The sequence below is a fragment of the Somniosus microcephalus genome, chromosome 7 (genome assembly GCF_052327205.1).
Source record: "Somniosus microcephalus isolate GS21.2 chromosome 7, FLI_Smic_1.0, whole genome shotgun sequence".
NCBI classification, from domain to species: domain Eukaryota; kingdom Metazoa; phylum Chordata; class Chondrichthyes; order Squaliformes; family Somniosidae; genus Somniosus; species Somniosus microcephalus.
In genome coordinates, this window is record NC_140993.1 from 54,655,537 (window position 1) to 54,672,726 (window position 17,190).

The 17,190-nt window shown below is 46.8% G+C and overlaps 1 protein-coding gene across 1 annotated transcript in view; it reads right to left on the minus strand.

Annotated features, from left to right (window-relative positions):
* Positions 1-8,900: 8,900 nt before the first annotated feature.
* Positions 8,901-17,190, minus strand: part of LOC147114637 (uncharacterized) — a 39,732-nt gene continuing 31,442 nt past the window's right edge. Inside the window, exon 3 of the mRNA XM_085992471.1 lies at positions 8,901-15,724. Coding sequence (XP_085848597.1) covers positions 9,495-11,588 — 2,094 coding nt within the window. The 5' untranslated portion in view covers positions 11,589-15,724 and the 3' untranslated portion in view covers positions 8,901-9,494. The remainder of the gene's footprint in view (positions 15,725-17,190) is intronic.

Below are 17,190 nucleotides of genomic sequence, written 5' to 3' on the forward strand. Positions count from 1 at the left end.
CTAAGGACTCGCCCTCTCGGCACACCCACTAGAGTGTGGTGAGAGCGGTTTTTTACATATGCGGGGGCTTGTGTTTTGGGGGGGATTATTTTGGGAAGGCCGAAGATCAAGGCCTTGTTTGTTTTTATGGGGGTGTTTGTGTTGTGGAGGGGGGCCCTTATTTTTGTAAGGCCGATGTTGAAGGCCATTTGGATGGCCAAGTTTTGTAAGTCCTCCCCAGGTTTTGGGAGCAACAGATGTTTTTGACTGTTTTTTGGGGCTCTTGTCTGTTTTTCTGTTTCATGTGGGAAGGGCCCTGAGTTTGTGAAATAAAGCGTTTTATTTATTCAGCATGTCCAGGTGTCATGTTTCAAGTGGTTGTTGCGTTAACCGGCTGAGGGCTTGCGGAGCGGCTGCCTTCAGGTGCGTACATTTCCACAGCCCATTCCCTGACAGGGGGCCTAGAAGTGTCGAGCAATAAGCCCCCGGCGGACGGCCCTTGGACCTTGTGGCTCCCTCCTGGGCTGGTACTCCTCCTCCTCCTCCTCATGGTCCTCCTGCTCGTCCTCCTGAGGTGGTGGTGCAATGTCAGGTGGCAGTGCCTGAGTCCTGCGGAGAGCCAGGTTGTGCAGCATGCAGCACACGACGACGAACTGGGAGACTCTATCCGGCGAGTACTGTAGAGAGCCGCCGGAACGATCCAGGCAGCGGAACCGTTGCTTGAGGACGCCTATCGTTTGCTCTATGATGTTCCTTGTGGCTTGATGGCTTTCGTTGTATGCCTCCTCCGCTGGGGTCCTGGGCGCGCGGAGCGGGGTCATGAGCCATGTACACAAAGGGTAGCCCTTGTCCCCAATAAGCCATCCCCTTGGTGGAGGCTGTGCCTCGAACATGTCAGCCACAGTAGTCTGGCGCAGGATGAATGCATCGTGGCTGCTTCCTGGGAAGCGGGCATTGACAGCTAGGATGCGCTGCCTGTGGTCACACACCAGCTGTACATTGAGGGAATGGTAGCCCTTCCGGTTGCGGTAATCCTCGGCATTGTGGATAGGTGCCCGCATAGCCACATGCGTGCAGTCAATGGCGCCCTGCACCATGGGGAAGCCCGCGAACCTGCCAAATCCGACTGCACGCTGCTCCTGCCTCTGTCGGGTCATGGGGAAGGAGATGAATTGGTGTCTCCTCGCAAAAAGTGCATCGGTGACCTGCCGGATGCAGTGATGCGCGGCAAACTGGGAGATGTTCGCTATGTCCCCAGCAGCGGCTTGGAAGGAGCCGCTTGCATAAAAGCTCAGAGCCACCGTGACCTTCACTTCCACCGAGAGAGAAGTCCTGCACATCAGCTGTGGACGCAGATCTCTGTGAAGCAGCTGGCAAATCTCTGAAACCACCTCCCTTCTGAAGCGCAGCCTCTTAACACAATGCGCCGCAGTCATGGTGAGATAGGACACCTGCTGCCGGTATTGCCTGAGTGTGTAAGGCCTACGTTGCCGACGCCTGATGGCCCCTCTGCCTCTAGGCATGGCTGGCCCTCTCTCACAGCGTCTGCGAGCCCTTCGCACATAATGCTGCAACTCAGGGTTGCACCCCCATACAGCCCCCATAATGAAGTTGAAAACAGTGAAATCACAATGAGTCAAATGTCAAAGCACTGGCCAGAAGCCAAAAATACCTCTCCTATGTTGTCCCAAATCAGTTAGCTCTGTCCCTTGGTCTCTGTCCAGAAATCCAAAGCAGTAAAGTCATTGCAGCAAAATGGCTGGGCTTTATAGGTCAGTGTAAGTGTCCTTTAATTAGCGCTCCCCGAGGCCCACAGGGCCTCTGTTGCGTTCCACTTCACAGTTCTTAGCAGCACCACGCCCACATTGGGCTGGCGCCACTGAATTTCCGGTTTGGGGCGCACAAACAGCGTTGCGCGACGATATGACGTCATAAGCTGCGCGCGCACCTGAGCGGGCGCAAACACTTTGCGCCGGCGCTAAATGTCAACTGAATTTGGGCGTCGGCGCGGATCGCGCTGCGCCCGGGCGCAAAGTGCCTAGCGCTGGAAGTAGACCCCTCTTATGGCGTTAACGGCTGGCGCTATCCACTGAATTTCTAGGCCTAAGAGTTAGAATGGGCTTTTGGGGCCTGAATTTTTCTTTTGGTTCCTGAGTTTTATTTCCTTTATGAATTGTTAATGCTCATAAAGGTGAGGAAGAATCATAAGGCCCTGTTTTAACCCAGCCCACCCAGAGCGGGGGCTAGTTTAAATGGCGCGGTCATGGGGGGTTTGCAGCGTGCTCCCGAATTATTCCTACCTAATGCCCTTTTAGCTCGGTAAAAATATTGTTCAGGAGGGCAGCCCATCCCAGGAAAGTGGAGGGTCTACCTAACATTCAAAAGTCGCGGCCTGTTGATGTCATTAGCAGCGCAATGTGAATTTAACTAGAAAAATCGGGAGGCTCGCAAGGCATCAAAGCCAGGAGGCAGCGGAGTGACCAGAAGAGGCCACGGTTAGCTTTTATTATTTCTATGAGGATTTCTTGTGGGACATGAGGAAGAGTAGCGCTACTCCTGGACCTACAAGGAATCCTTGAGCCTCCCTAGCTCCAGCCTTCTCTGTCCCTCCCGGCAACTATATCTGTCTGGAAACCCCCTTCCCCAGCACTAACCGTTTGCCGGGGACCCTTCCCTTGGGTGCCTAGCTCCCATGCAAGTTTACGCTTCCACTCGCCGGCCCTGATGTCATTCCTGCCGGCTTTGGGCGGAAGACAGTTTAGAACAATTCAAATGGTCCAGGCCTCATGCTCAACTCAGGAGTGTTTCCTGCCCGTCCCGTGTTAGAATTTTACAACACAGATAAGGCCTTCGTGTGGTCTCACTGAAAGCTAACAACTTAGTCCCATTTCCCTGCAGGGGTAGGTTTTTAACATGCCGCCTGGTGTTGTGGATTGGTCACACGTTAGGGAAACTGCCCGCTTTTCATTTCCATGGAAGTCGGCCCCCATTCGCTTTACAATGTTTCTTTTTCAAATATTTATCCTCTTCTCTTTTTGAAGCGATTCTGCTTCCGCCACTGATTCTGGTAGGATGCTCCATGTCTGCATGACAAAAATTCTTCTAACCTCTCCCTTTGTTTTTTTTTCTCTCTTCTACTCCTTTTAAGCTTTTCCATTTAATGTATATGTCTTCTCGTTCTCCTCCTAAAATGCATTGCCTCACATTTCTCCACTTTAAATTTCATTTGACACATGGGATTGGGGGCAAGGTATTGACTTGGATAGAGAACTGGTTGGCGGACAGAAAGCAAAGAGTTGGAATAAATGGGTCGTTTTCCGAGTGGCAGGCAGTGACTAGTGGGGTACCGCAAGGATCGGTCCTAGGACCCCAGCTGTTCACAATATATATTAATGATCTGGACGAGGGAATTGGATGTAATATCTCCAAATTTGCAGACGACACAAAGCTGGGTGGGAGGGTAAGCTGCGAGGAGGGTGTCGGGAAAATCCAGTACGATTTGGACAGGTTGGGTGATTGGGCAGAAACATGGCAAATGCACTATAATGTGGATAAATGTGAGGTTATCCATTTTGATGGCAAAAACAGGAAGGCAGATTATTATTTGAATGGCAATAGATTGGGAGAAGGGGAAGTGCAAAGAGACCTGGGTGTCCTTGTGCACCAGTCGCTGAAGGTAAGCTTGCAGGTGCAGCAGGCGGTTAAGAAGGCAAATGGTATGTTGGCCTTCGTAGCAATAGGGTTCGAGTACAGGAACAAGGATGTCTTGCTACAGTTGTACAGGGCCTTGGTGAGACCGCACCTTGAGTACTGTGTGCAGTTTTGGTCACCATACCTGAGGAAGGACGTTCTTGCCATGGAGGGAGTGCAGCGAAGATTCACCAGGCTGATACCTGGGATGGCAGGAATGACGTATGAGGAGAGATTGTGTCGATTGGGCTTATACTCACTGGAGTTTAGAAGATTGAGAGGGGATCTCATCGAGACCTATAAAATTCTGTCAGGTCTGGACAGACTAGATGCAGGAAGGATGTTTCTGATGGCCGGGGAGTCCAGAACCAGGGGTCATAGTCTAAGGATAAGGGGTAAGCCATTTAGGACTGAAATGAGGAGGAATTTCTTCACCCAGAGAGTGGTGAACCTGTGGAATTCTCTGCCACAGAGGGCGGTGGAGGCCAGTTCATTAAATATATTCAAGAAAGAGTTGGATATGTTTCTTGAGGCTGAAGGGATCAAGGGATATGGGGAAAAGGCGGGGACAGGGTACTGAGTTTGGATGATCAGCCATGATCACATTGAATGGCGGAGGAGGCTCGAAGGGCCGAATGGCCTACTCCTGCTCCTATCTTCTATGTTTCTATATCTGTCCATTCTACAACATAGAAACATAGAGGATAGGAGCAGGAGTAGGCCATTCAGCCCCTCGAGCCTGCTCCGCCATTCAATGCGATCATGGCTGATCATCCAAATTCAGTACCCTGTCCCTGCTTTCTCCCCATATCCCTTGATCCCTTTAGCCTTGAGAAATATATCCAACTCCTTCTTGAATATATTTAATGAATTGGCCTCTACGGCCTTCTGAACAACAACAACAACGTGCATTTACATTGCGCCTTTAATGAAGTATAAAGTTCCAAGGTGCTTATCAAATGAAATTTGCCACATGAGATATTAGGAAAGATGACCAAATGCTTGGTCAAAGAGTGGGGAAGAAACTGGAAATGTTTAAGAGTCAAAAAAGAGACAAAAACGGGGCCATTCTCAGGAGGAATTGAACTGAGACCTTGAGCCTTAAACAGTTCGATTTGGATACTAATCATTTTAGTAAAAAAAAATTATTTAAAGTATCTTAATGTGGGGTTATAATATTTTTAAGGAACATCTTAAAGGAGCAGAGAGAGATGGAGAGGTTTAGGGAGGGAATTCCAGAGTTTAGGGCATAGGTAGCTGAAGGCATGGCCGCCAATGGTGGAGTGATTAAACTAGGAGATGTGCAGTGATCTCGGAGGGTTGTACGGCTGGAGGAGGTTATAGAGATAGGGAGGGGCAAGGACATGGAGGGATTTGAAAACAAGGATGAGAATTTTAAAATTGAGGCATTGCCAGACTGGAAGCTAATGTAGGTCAGTGAGCACTGGGGTGAATCATAGAATGGTTACAGCATGGAAGGAGGCCATTCGGCCCGTCGAGCCTGTGCCGACTCTCAGCTGGTCCCACTCCTCTGCCCTATCTCCGTAGCTCTGCAAATTTTTTTCCTTCAGATACTTATCCAACTCACTTTTGAAAGATAAGATTGAGTCTGCCTCCACCACCCTTTCAATCAGTGCATTCCAGAACTGCGTAAAAAAAAGTTTTTTCTTGCGTCGCCTTTGATTCTTTTGCCAATCACCTTAAATCTATGTCCTCTGGTTCTCGACCCTTCTGCCAATGGAAACAGTTTCTCTCTATCTACTCTGTCCAGACCCCTCATGATTTTGAGCACCTCTATCAAATCTGCTCCAAGGAGAACAACCACAGCTTCTCCAGTCTATCAAAGTAACTGAAGTCCCTCATTCCTGGAATCAGTCTCGTAAATCTATTCTGCACCTTCTCTAAGGCCTTCACATCCTTCCTAAAGTGTGGTGCCCAGAATTGAACACAGTACTCCAGTTGGGGCCGAACCAATGTTTTATACAGGTTCATCATAATTTCCACACTTTTGTGCTCTATACCTCTATTTATGAAGCCCAAGATCCCGTAAGCCTTTTTAACTACTTTCGCAACCTGCCCTGCCACCTTCAACGATTTGTGCACACATACCCCCAGGTCTCTGTTCGTGCACCCCCTTTAGGATTGTACCATTTAGTTTATATGTCCTCTCATTCTTTCTACCAAAATGTATCACTTCGCACTTTCTGCATTAAATTTCATCTACTACATGTCCGCCCATTTCACCAGCCTGTCTATGTCTTCCTGAAGTCTATCATTCTCCTCTTCACTGTTTAATATACTTCCAAGTTTTGTGTCATCTGCAAATTTTGAAATTGTGCCCTGTACACCCACATCCAAGTCATTAATATATATCAAGAAAAGCAGTGGTCCTAATACCGGCCCCTGGGGAACACCACTGTATACCTTCCTCCAGTCTGAAAAACAACCGTTCACCATTGCTCTCTGTTTCCTGTCACTTAGCCAATTTCGTATTCATGCTGCCACTGTCCCTTTTATTCCATGGGCTTCACCTTTGCTGGCAAGCCTATTATGTGGCACTTTGTCGAACACCTTTTGGAAATTCATGTACACTACGTCAACCGCACTGCCCTCATCAACCCTCTCTGTTACCTCATCAAAAAACTCGATCAAGTTGGTTAAACACTATTTGCCTTTAACAAATCCGTGCTGGTTTTCCTTAATTAATCCACACTTGTCCAATGTGACTGTTAATTTTGTCCCTGATTACTGTTTCTAAAAGCTTCCCCACTACTGAGGTTAAACTGACTGGCCTGTAGTTACTGGGTTTATCTTTACATCCTTTTCTGAACAAGTTTATCTTCACACCCTTTTTTGAACAGGGTGATTGGTGAACAGGACTTGGTGCGAGTTAGGATACAGACAGCAGAGTTTTGGATGAGCTCCAGTTTATGGAGGGTGGAAGATGGGAGGTCTGCCAGGAGAGCGTTGGAATAGTCAGGTCGAGAGGTAACACAGGTTTCAGCTGAGGCAGGGGCAAACTAGGTAGCTATAGACCAGTGTAACATCAGTAGTGGGTAAGCTTCCAGCGATCATAATACAGGATAAAATTATTCATCCAGAAATGCATTGGCTAGTTAAGGACAACTAGCATAGATTTGAAAAAAAGTTAAGTAGTATTTGATAAATTTAATAGAATTCTCAATGTTATGTGATGGTAAAGGATATGCAGTGGATTTTCATTGATAAGGCATTTATTGCCCATCCCTACTTGCCCTTGAGATGGTGGTGGTGAGTCTTCTTGAACTGCTGCAGTCTGTGTGGTGAAAGTGCTCCCACGATGCTGTTTGGTAGTGAGTTCCAGGATTTTAACCCAGTGACAATGACTAACACACCCTTCTGTGAAAACGGAGGCAAAATATTTGTGTATTATTTCTGCCATTCCTTCATTCTCCATAAGGCTCTATCCATTCACTAACGATTCTTTTACCTTTTATTTGTTTAGAAATTCCTTCACACCGTTCGATTTTCTTGTGTTATTAGCCTTAATTTTAAGTCTGATTAAAATGTGAATTTCTCTACTCAGCCAAATAGCTCCAGCTTTTCCTGCATTGCCTATAATTCTTCTGGGAATATGTCCTGTTTGAATATTTCCCATTGCTTGTCATTGTCTTATCTGATCAGTTCTCTTTGCAATTTATCTGGGCTAGTTCTGTTTTTTTTATCTTGTTAAATTTTGGGCTTTTTTCCACTCAAGTACCTTTATCTTTAACTGTTCTCTCTCTTTTCACTTTTTTTATCTAAACCTACTTGTGTTATAAGCGCTGCTTCCTAGATGTTTTCAAACCTTTATGCTACCTACTTGCCCCACTTCATATATCCAACATTTAACCCTTTCTTGTTGGACTAAAAACATACTAATGTAGAAATTAGTCCTTGTCTTCTTTATGAGCTGCAGGTGCTAATTAACTCTACCTGCTTTTCTATAAAGATTTAAATTTGTTTGACTTAGTCTCACTTTCAAGGACACTTCTCATTCCTTTTTATACCCCTCAACACTAGCTAGCTGTCTTTTCCATTACTGTACCAACACGGGCCCCAAGTTTCCATGGGGGTGGAGGCACATTCCTGGCATGAGTCATCCAGGACTTCAGTGAACCTTCAAGGAAATGGATCCTAGGCAAGGCTGTTAATGTCTGATGAGCCAATTTGGGTCAGAATGTTCATCCGCCCCAAACATGACCCATTCTCCACTGGTTGGAGTCATACCTAGCACAAAGGAAGATGGTTGTGGTGGTTGAAGGTCAATCATCACAGCCCCAGGACATCACTGCAGGAGTTTCTCAGGGCAGTGTCCTAGGCCCAACCATTTTTTTCCAGCTGCTTCATCAATGACCTTCCCTCCAACATAAGGTCAGAAATGGGGATGTTCACTGATGACTGCACAGTGTTCAGCGCCATTCACAACTCCTCAGATAATGAAGCAGTCCATGCCCGCATGCAACAAGACCTGGATGACGTTCAGGCTTGGACTGATAAGTGGCAGTTAACATTCGTGCCACAGAAGTGCAAGGCAATGACTATCTCCAACAAGCGAGAGTCTAACCACTGCCCCTTGACATTCAATGGCATTACCATCGCTGAATCCCCCACCATCAACATCCTGGGGGTCACCATTGACCAGAAACTTAACTGGACCAGCCACATAAATACTGTGGCAACAAGAGCAGGTCAGAGGCTGGGTATTCTGCAGCGAGTGTCTCACCTCCTGACTCCCCAAAGCCTTTCCACCATCAAGGCACAAGTAAGGAGTGTGATGGAATACTCTCCACTTGCCTGGATGATTGCAGCTTCAACAACACTCAAAAAACTCAACACCATCCAGGACAAAGCAGCCCACTTAATTGGCACCCCATCCACCACCTTAACCATTCACTCCTTCCACCACCAGCGTACCGTGGCTGCAGTGTGTGCCATCTACAAGATGCACTGCAGCAACTCGCCAAGGCTTCTTCAGCAGCACCTCCCAAACTTGCGACCTCTTCCACCTAGAAGAACAAGGGCAGCAGGCGCATGGAAACACCACCACCTCCATGTTCCCCTCCAAGACACGCACCATCCTGACTTAGAAGTATATCCCCGTTCCTTCATCGTCACTGGGTCAAAATTCTGGAACTCCCTACCTAACAGCACTGTGGGAGTACTGTAAAGTCTGTGGGTTATATGGTGAATTAATACACAGACTACAAGAGTAACTTTAACAGGACTTTACTATTCGAAGGTCAGGGTGAATCTGCCCAATAAATCCTTACACAGCACTTATATACCGGTGTGGTCACTCCCGGTATTACAGTATACAGCAGCCAAGATAAAGTAGTGCAACACCTAAAATAGTTCTCTTAAAGGTGGACGGTTACATACAATAGTTCTCTTAAAGGTAGAACGGTTACATACACTACAATCCTCCCTTTTTAGCTTACAACATACTTATTCCCCATTAAACATAACATATATCCAACTTCATGTAAAAACAGTTCACAGATGTAGTCTCTGCGGAAACAGTTCACAGATTCAGTCTCTGCGAGAAACAGTTCACAGATTCAGTCTCTGCGGAAAACAGTTCACAGATTCAGTCTCGGTGTAGTCGGTTCACATTGCTGGAGTGACTCATCCAATAGTCCTTCACTGGACTTAACAGCTTGAACTTCCGTCACTTCTGAACCAGCATTGTTGACTTTTAAAAGCTTGAGTACCTTGGGAAGTTTTTCTACTTCCAAACTGATTTGGCTCCGTACGGAGAGACCACGTGCATGACCTGGTAGAGGTGATAATGGTTCAGATGGTCATCATCTTCTGCTTCGTCTTTTCCTTTTCTGCTTCTTGGAGACTCTCTGGGCTCCACTGTCAGCTGCCAGCTGCATGCACCGTTCCTCCTTCTCGTCCTCCTTTTTCCGTAGTAGCGCCAACATCTCCCGATGTTCCTTAGACTTTAGGTGATTCTTCATGGTTTCTGCACTTTGGGAGTTTTCATCACAAGCTGGGCAGAGCAGGTCATCGTAATATTCGGTGTCGTCCAACAGGTCATGGTAATATTCGGTGTCGTCCTGAGCTAGGCCAGCGAGAGGGTCTTCTATTTCCTCCATACCCAGCTGGACGTTAGCCAGCTTTTGTTCCAAAACCAGACATCTTTCCTGAAGAGACTTCTTCATGCGTTCAGTTTCATCCAGCTTTTTCTGGGCTTCCTGCAAGTCTTTTACTAATGACCTCATTCGTGATTTCAATACTTCAACTTCATTGGGAGATTGATTGATTGTATTATTCAATCCCTCTACTGGAGCAGCTGTTTCAGCATTCTGTTGTTCAACATTGACGTGAATCAGCGTACTTTTGGCATCCAAGGTTTGCTCTGCTGCCATCTTCTCAGTCTGTGTTGCAACCTCAGCTATTCCAATAACTTTTGGGAGCTCCAAACCCCTCTCCTTTGAAGATTTAGACTCATGTCCAAATTGTTCCCATTTCAGAGTCTTGTCCCTCAGCATATGAAGGAGTTGGCTGACCGTTGACTCTTCTGACCTCATCCGTTTCCCAGTAGCTGCAGGGCTGTTTATAACCTTGCCCTGGGGCTCCTTTGCTGTTTCTACTTTGCCATCATCCGCAGCCTCCACCATTCGAATTTCCACAAATGAATCGTCCGGTGATGTTGCACCCAACTTCAGTAGGAGCTCGGAATTCATGGCGACCAACTCAGCCTTTTCTGCCTGCAATCTGCTAACAAGCGCCTTCAGTTGCTGAACATCTTGCTCCACCAGATTAGAGCACGCACCTTCAGAAACCGAATCAGCTTTGATTCGTTTGGCCTCCTTGCGCAGACGGTTTGTGTGCTCCTGCTCCCTTTTCTCCCTCGGCTGTTTCTGTTGTCTTTCCAGATTCTCCCACTCTGTGTCAAAGAACGTTATCATTGCTTTTATCTCTTGCTCGAGATGGCAACTCAATTGTTCTAATTGCTGTTGTAATTTGAAATGGAGTTGAGTTCGAGCCCGGTGTTCCTCAGACTTGTGCATGTCTGTAAACTGGACAGACTCAAAATTCTCTGCCAAACTATGTTGTTGTTGTTCAGTGGAATTCTGTTCTGAAACTTTGTTCTCCTTTGAATCATCAGTATTGATGCACTCCTTCGTTTTTCCAACCTTAGTCAGCAAGTCCATTTTAGACTTGTCTTTCGCACCTGGGCTGGTCTTGTCGTCATCCGTTTCAGAGTCTGAGCTGATTGTCTTCACCGAGTTCTCACTCGTTATTGCTTTTAGGTAGTGCCATTCCATGTTTATTTCCCTGATCCACTCCCGTCCCAGAAGTGGTGGACCTCCCTCAGGTAGTACATATAAGTCCATTCCTTGGTGTTCTTTGCCCTTGTCTCTCACCTTGACTTGTATCTTTCCCATGGGGTATACTTTATGCCCCGTGTATGTCTGCAATACGATCTTGGTATCTCTCAAGGGTATGTGTGAGAATAGCCGGTTGTAATCCCTTCGATTTATGACTGATAGGGCTGATCCTGTGTCCAATTCCATTTTCGCTTGGACTCCGGCTACTTTTAGTGTGACCCAGATAGTTTGTAGGTCAGCTTCCTTACTCACATTGTGAATTCTCAGACTACCCAGTTCCTGGCCGTTCGGGTCTGAATCCGAATTCTGTTCATCTGAACTCTTCTCAGCCACCTTGTGTACCTTGCTGTACTTTTCCTGCGGTGACTTTTTTCTGTTGTTGGTCTTCTTTCCTGACCGGCATACTTTAGCTATGTGACCAAGCTTGCCACATTTTCTACATTCCTGGTTTTTAAACCAGCATTGGTTCTGGTCGTGTGTTGTCTTCCCACAACGATAACATTTTGTTGTACCCGAAGTCATTTGATCCACGCTGAGTACCGCTGCCTTCAGCTGCATTTCCGCAGTGCCTCTCGCGGCTGCTTCATGTGATGCTGCAATAAGGACAGCCTTGTCAAGTGTAAGATCGTTCTCTTCGAGCAGTCACTTTTGTGTTCCTTCCTTCGACAACCCGCACACGAACTTGTCTCTCAATGCCTCTGTCAGATTTTCCCCAAACTGGCAGTATTTCGCTAGTCTACGCAGTTCGACCAAGTATTCCGCGTTGCTTTCCTCTTTCCGTTGCGTTCTCGCATAAAATTTGAATCGTTCCGCCAACATCAGCGGTGTGGGGTTCAAATGATCCTTCAGGACAGCAACAATATCAGCGAAAGTCTGATCCGCCGGTTTAGCTGGTGATAGAAGATGCTTCAATAGCCCGTATGTCTTCGCCCCCATTGCGTTTAATAAGGTGAGAGCTTTATCATCATCTGCTATTTTATTGGCCTCACAATATATCTCGATGCGTTCTACGTACGTGGCCCAATCTTCCACCTGGGAATCGAAGTTGTTGATGTTACCATGCTTAGGCATCTTCACTATCTTTTTGAGAAACCACAACGAATTTGTTCGTTACTTTTTTTTTCCAAAAATGGCGGTTTCCCGCGCTTGTCTTCTTCCCCGCCCACTTTCAAAATGGCGGTTTCCCGCTTCTGTCTTCTTCCCCGCCTACTGGCGGCTTCCCGCGTTTCTTCTCCTGGCGGGAGGGGTAAGCTTTCCTTTGGGCGACGACCGCTGGCTTTCGGAGTTCGCAGCCTGCACGCCGGCTTCAGTGCGTTCCTTGTTCCCTTTTCTTGGCAGGGCAACCGGCGCTGGGGACAACCCGTTGACGGCGAACAGTTCCAGCCGCTGGCTGAATCTCCTCGGTCTCCCTCGCTCGGCTCTGTCTCTCCCGCTTGCTCGGGCTCTGTCTCTCCCTTAGCGGCTTCCAATCGCGCCTCCCAGCCCTCTCGCAGTCCGGTCCTTTCCTCCCCCGGCTGCGGCTGAGTTCTCCGCGGTTTCTTATTTTTATTTCTTCCCGCGCCTTACGATCCCGGTCGCAGCGCCTCGCGGCCTCGGTAGCTGCCCGGCCTTTCGCCGGTCGCGGTCGAGTTGTCTCACGACACTGTTGCGTCTCCCAGCCCGCTTGTAGCCCGGTCTCTCTCACCGGCTGCGTTCCCGCTTGTAGCCCGGTCTCTCACACCGGCTGCGTTCCCGCTTGTACCGCGGCTTCCGTGCCCTACGCTGCCCCAGTCTCAGCGCCTCTGGGCCCGACTTCTGTCCGGCTCCTTTCCCCCGACCGTGGTCGAGTTCACCGCCCTTATCCTCCGTTTCTTTTTATTTTCCCCCTACTCACAGTCAACGTGGCCGACTTGCTTCTCTTGGCTGATCGGCTCACTCACCGCCGTGGCAGAAGGGACAATAACAGCCTGTTGCTGATGGAAGGCTTCGTGTCTGAATCCTTCCTTCTTCCTTGCTCTGCAGACTCGAGTCTTCTCTCAGCAGAACGACGAGGGCGGGTGCCTCTTCTCGACGCTCGTTAACTGCTTCGGGTGTGTCGCTGCCGCAGGGTAAGATCGAACCCATCGCCACTGTAAAGTCTGTGGGTTATATGGTGAATTAATACACAGACTACAAGAGTAACTTTAACAGGACTTTACTATTCGAAGGTCAGGGTGAATCTGCCCAATAAATCCTTACACAGCACTTATATACCGGTGTGGTCACTCCCGGTATTACAGTATACAGCAGCCAAGATAAAGTAGTGCAACACCTAAAATAGTTCTCTTAAAGGTGGACGGTTACATACAATAGTTCTCTTAAAGGTAGAACGGTTACATACACTACAAGTACCTTCACCACCCGGACTGCAGCGGTTCAACAAGGCAGCTCACCACCACCTTCTCGAGGGCAATTAGGGATGGGCAATAAATGCTTGCCTTGCCAGTGATGCCCACATCCCATAAAAGAATATTTTTTTTAAATGCTGTTGGAGGAGGTGGGCTGGGACAATGGAATTCCCATACCAGGAATTTCCTCAGTCTGGGCTTCTCAGACCTGGACACTGGAATGATCCCAGAATACATTTGAGTGGCACAAGTGGGACCCACCCAGTGGGCCATATCGGCTCCATCAGAACGCCGGCAGCTTGAGTACTATTGGTTCAGGGCACTGAGAATGCTAATGTTGCTGTGCCTTATATGATGACAAAATCTCTTTTGTTATTTAGGCTACATGCTACTTATGATACTCTCTCTTGTCTGATCTTCCCCTCCTTAACCATATATCTGTAGCTGAGTGAGTGGGGTGGACCATGGCAGCTGGGGAATTTAAATTCAAATTAAATAAATCTGGAATAAAAAAAACTCGTATCAGCAATGTGCCATCCTTACCTGGTCTGGCTCCAGACCCACAGAAATCTTAACTGCCCTCTGAAATGGCCTAGCAAGTCACTTATTGAAGAAGGCAGCTCACCACCACCTTCTCGAGGGCAAATAGGGATGGGCAATAAATGCCGGCCTTGCCAGAGATGCCCACATTTTGTGAATGAAATTTTAAAAAAGAACTCTGAGGTGTAGTGTGATTGAACCCGTCTCCCACCATTTTGTGGCAGGATAGTGCAGTGCAGTGCTACTCCATCACCCTAATGTCGTCTTCTTTTTTGCATCATACTATGCAGATACGCTGGAAACAGCTCCACAGTCAGTACCCTGGTTAATCTGATATGTGTCTGGAAATAAGGTTGAGAATGTAACCGCCTGATGGGAGCTTATAGCTTCGGGGCCTGCTGGCTCCTGTCCAAGAACACCTCTGATCACCATGCTACTGTCCCTGAAAGAAAAAGGGATTTACCTTTTCTTCTTGGCCTCCAGGACTGCCCCTTTCTGATCCTTTGATTGGGCTGGATTCAGAGGCGGTGCCCTTTTAGCATACAGACAGTTTAGCTTCATCAATATCTTCTTGTGTAAATTTTCCCGCTTTGGCCCAATCCACGCTCCTTCGGAATACAGATATTGTATCGGGGGAGGAAAATGATGTGGGAGGGGTTGGTTATATTCCTCCACCTCATTAGCATGGCTGCTTGCACCTGTGGCAGGCTTGAACACCCTGTAGTCCCTCAGGAGAAACCTCAGAAATCCACAGATAATTTAAAGGTTTTGGAATTCACAGAATGTACAGCACAAAAAAGAGGCCATTCAGCCCATCTTGCCTGTGCCGGCTCTTTGAAAGAGCTCTCCATTTAGGCCCACTCACCTACTCTTTCTCCATAACTCTGCAAATATTTCCTTTTCAAATATATAATCCAATTCCCTATTGTAAGTTACTATTGAATCTGCTTCCACCACCCTTTCAGGCAGTGCATTCCAGATCATAACAATTCGCTGCTTTAAAAAAATCATCATCTCCCCTCTGGTTCTTTTGCTAATTATCTTAAACCTGTGTCCTCTGGTTATAGACCCTCCTGCCAGTGGAAAGTGTTTCTCCTTATTTACTTGATCAAAACTCTTAATAATTTTGAACACCTCTTAAATCTCCCCTTAACCTTCGCTGCTCTAAGAAGAACAATCCTAGCTTCTCTAGTCTCTCCACATAACTGAAGTCCCCCATCCCTGGTACCATTCTCGTAAAGCCCCTCTGCACCCTCTCTAAGGCCTGGACATACTTCCCAAAGTTTGGTGACCATAATTGGACACAACACTCTAGCTGAGGCCGAACCAGTGATTTATATAGGTTTAGCATAACTTCCTTTCTTTTGTACTCTATTCCTCTGTTTATAAAGCCATAGATCCCTTATGCTTTTTTAACAGCCTTATCAACTTGCCACCTTCAAAGATTTGTGTATATGAACCCCGAGGTCTTTCTGTTCCTGCACCCCCTTTAAAATTAAGCGTTTTGTAGACACACCGGAGAGGAAAACCATCCCTAATAAGCCAGAAATAAATCTTCTATATTTTTGCTGGAACTCATTGGAAATAGAAGCAATGAAAGCAATAGTAAGAAGAAATGATTTTTGTTTCATTAAAAAAAATTGATTAATGACTTGAATCTGAAACCAGCATTTAAATTAGTGACACTGAAGCAGGCAGACTTGAAGGTTCACGTTCACACCCGGTCTGTGCTGTGATAAGTTGATCTCAGCCAGCTTGGTAAAGTTGTCACAGTTGGCCTCAGCATCCCTGGGGTAGGAAGGGGAAGAACATTAGCTCGGGTTCCCACTCCTGTGACCTCTGGCAGAAAGTTTGTATTGAGATTAAGGTTAAGATATGATGGGACTCAGCTGCTGAAAACTAGTTAAATAGGACGCGCACACATGAAGGATGACCACTTGGTTTAGGGACCCCAGGGTGTCAGTGGCCGGAAACCTGTATCCAGAGCAAAACTCACCATGTTCCAGAAAGGAAATTGAGGATATGGGGAGTTGGCCTTCCGATAGTTGTGGGAAAAAAGGGTCAATGATTCAGCATAAAATAAAGTTGACACAAGCACCCAAAGTCCGATAGCCGAAAACAAAATCCTTATTTTGGATAAATGAGTTGCAACCACATCTCTGCTGTTTCAACAGCCTTTTTTTTTTCCAGAGGAAATGATTTAAGATTAACGTGGAACCATTTGATATTTGTTTACAATCCGCAGGAAGCTTGATATATGTTAAAAATAAACTCCGAGTAGCCTGGAATTTCAAAGAGTTTGTCTTGGCACAGTTACACAGACTTTCAAGTTTTTAACTAAGGATCCAACATCACTGTGGCAGAGTGGGTATCGTGCATCATGGAGCGACAGAGTGGGCATTAAACATCACTGTGGCAGAGTGGGTATCGTGCATCATGGAGCGACAGAGTGGGCATTAAACATCACTGTGGCAGAGTGGGTATCGTGCATCATGGAGCGACAGAGTGGGCATTAAACATCACTGAACAGAGTGTACGTTAATGTCACTTAACAATACAGTGGGTGCTACACCTCACTCCACAACAAAGAGGGCACCACACAACACTCAACAAGAGCAGAGGCTAAGATTAAAGGATTTGATGGGGTAGATAGAAAGAAACTATTTCCTCTGGTGGGGGAGTCCAGAACAAGTGGGGCACACCTTAAAATTAGAGCTAGACTGTGCAGGGGTAATGTCAGAATTCACTTCACACAAAGAGTAGTGGAAATCTAGAACTCTCCCTGAAAAGGCTGTTGAAACTAGGTCAATTGAAAATTTGAAAACTAAGATTGATAGATTTTTGTCAGGGAAAGGCATTAAGGGTTATGGAACCAGGAGTTAAGATACAGATCAGCCGTGATCTAATTGAATGGCGGTACAGGCTTGAGGGGCTGAATGGCCTACTCTTGTTCCTATATACACAACACTGCACAACAGAGCATATGCAAAATGGCACTGTGCAATGAGCGGCTATTGTGCAACACTCAGTGACAGAGCAAATGCTAATGACAACATCCTTGCACTTATACAGCACTTCTAATGTAATATAAATATAGTGAGAGACAAGACAGTGAACAGTAGTCAAAAGAGTTAGGGAAATAACACGAATCATGGTCAAAAAAGTAGGTTTTGATGAGGCTTTTGCAGGTGGGGAGAGAATTAGCAAGGTGTCAGCTTTAGGGAGAGAATTCCAGAGATTAGGGACCAGCTGGC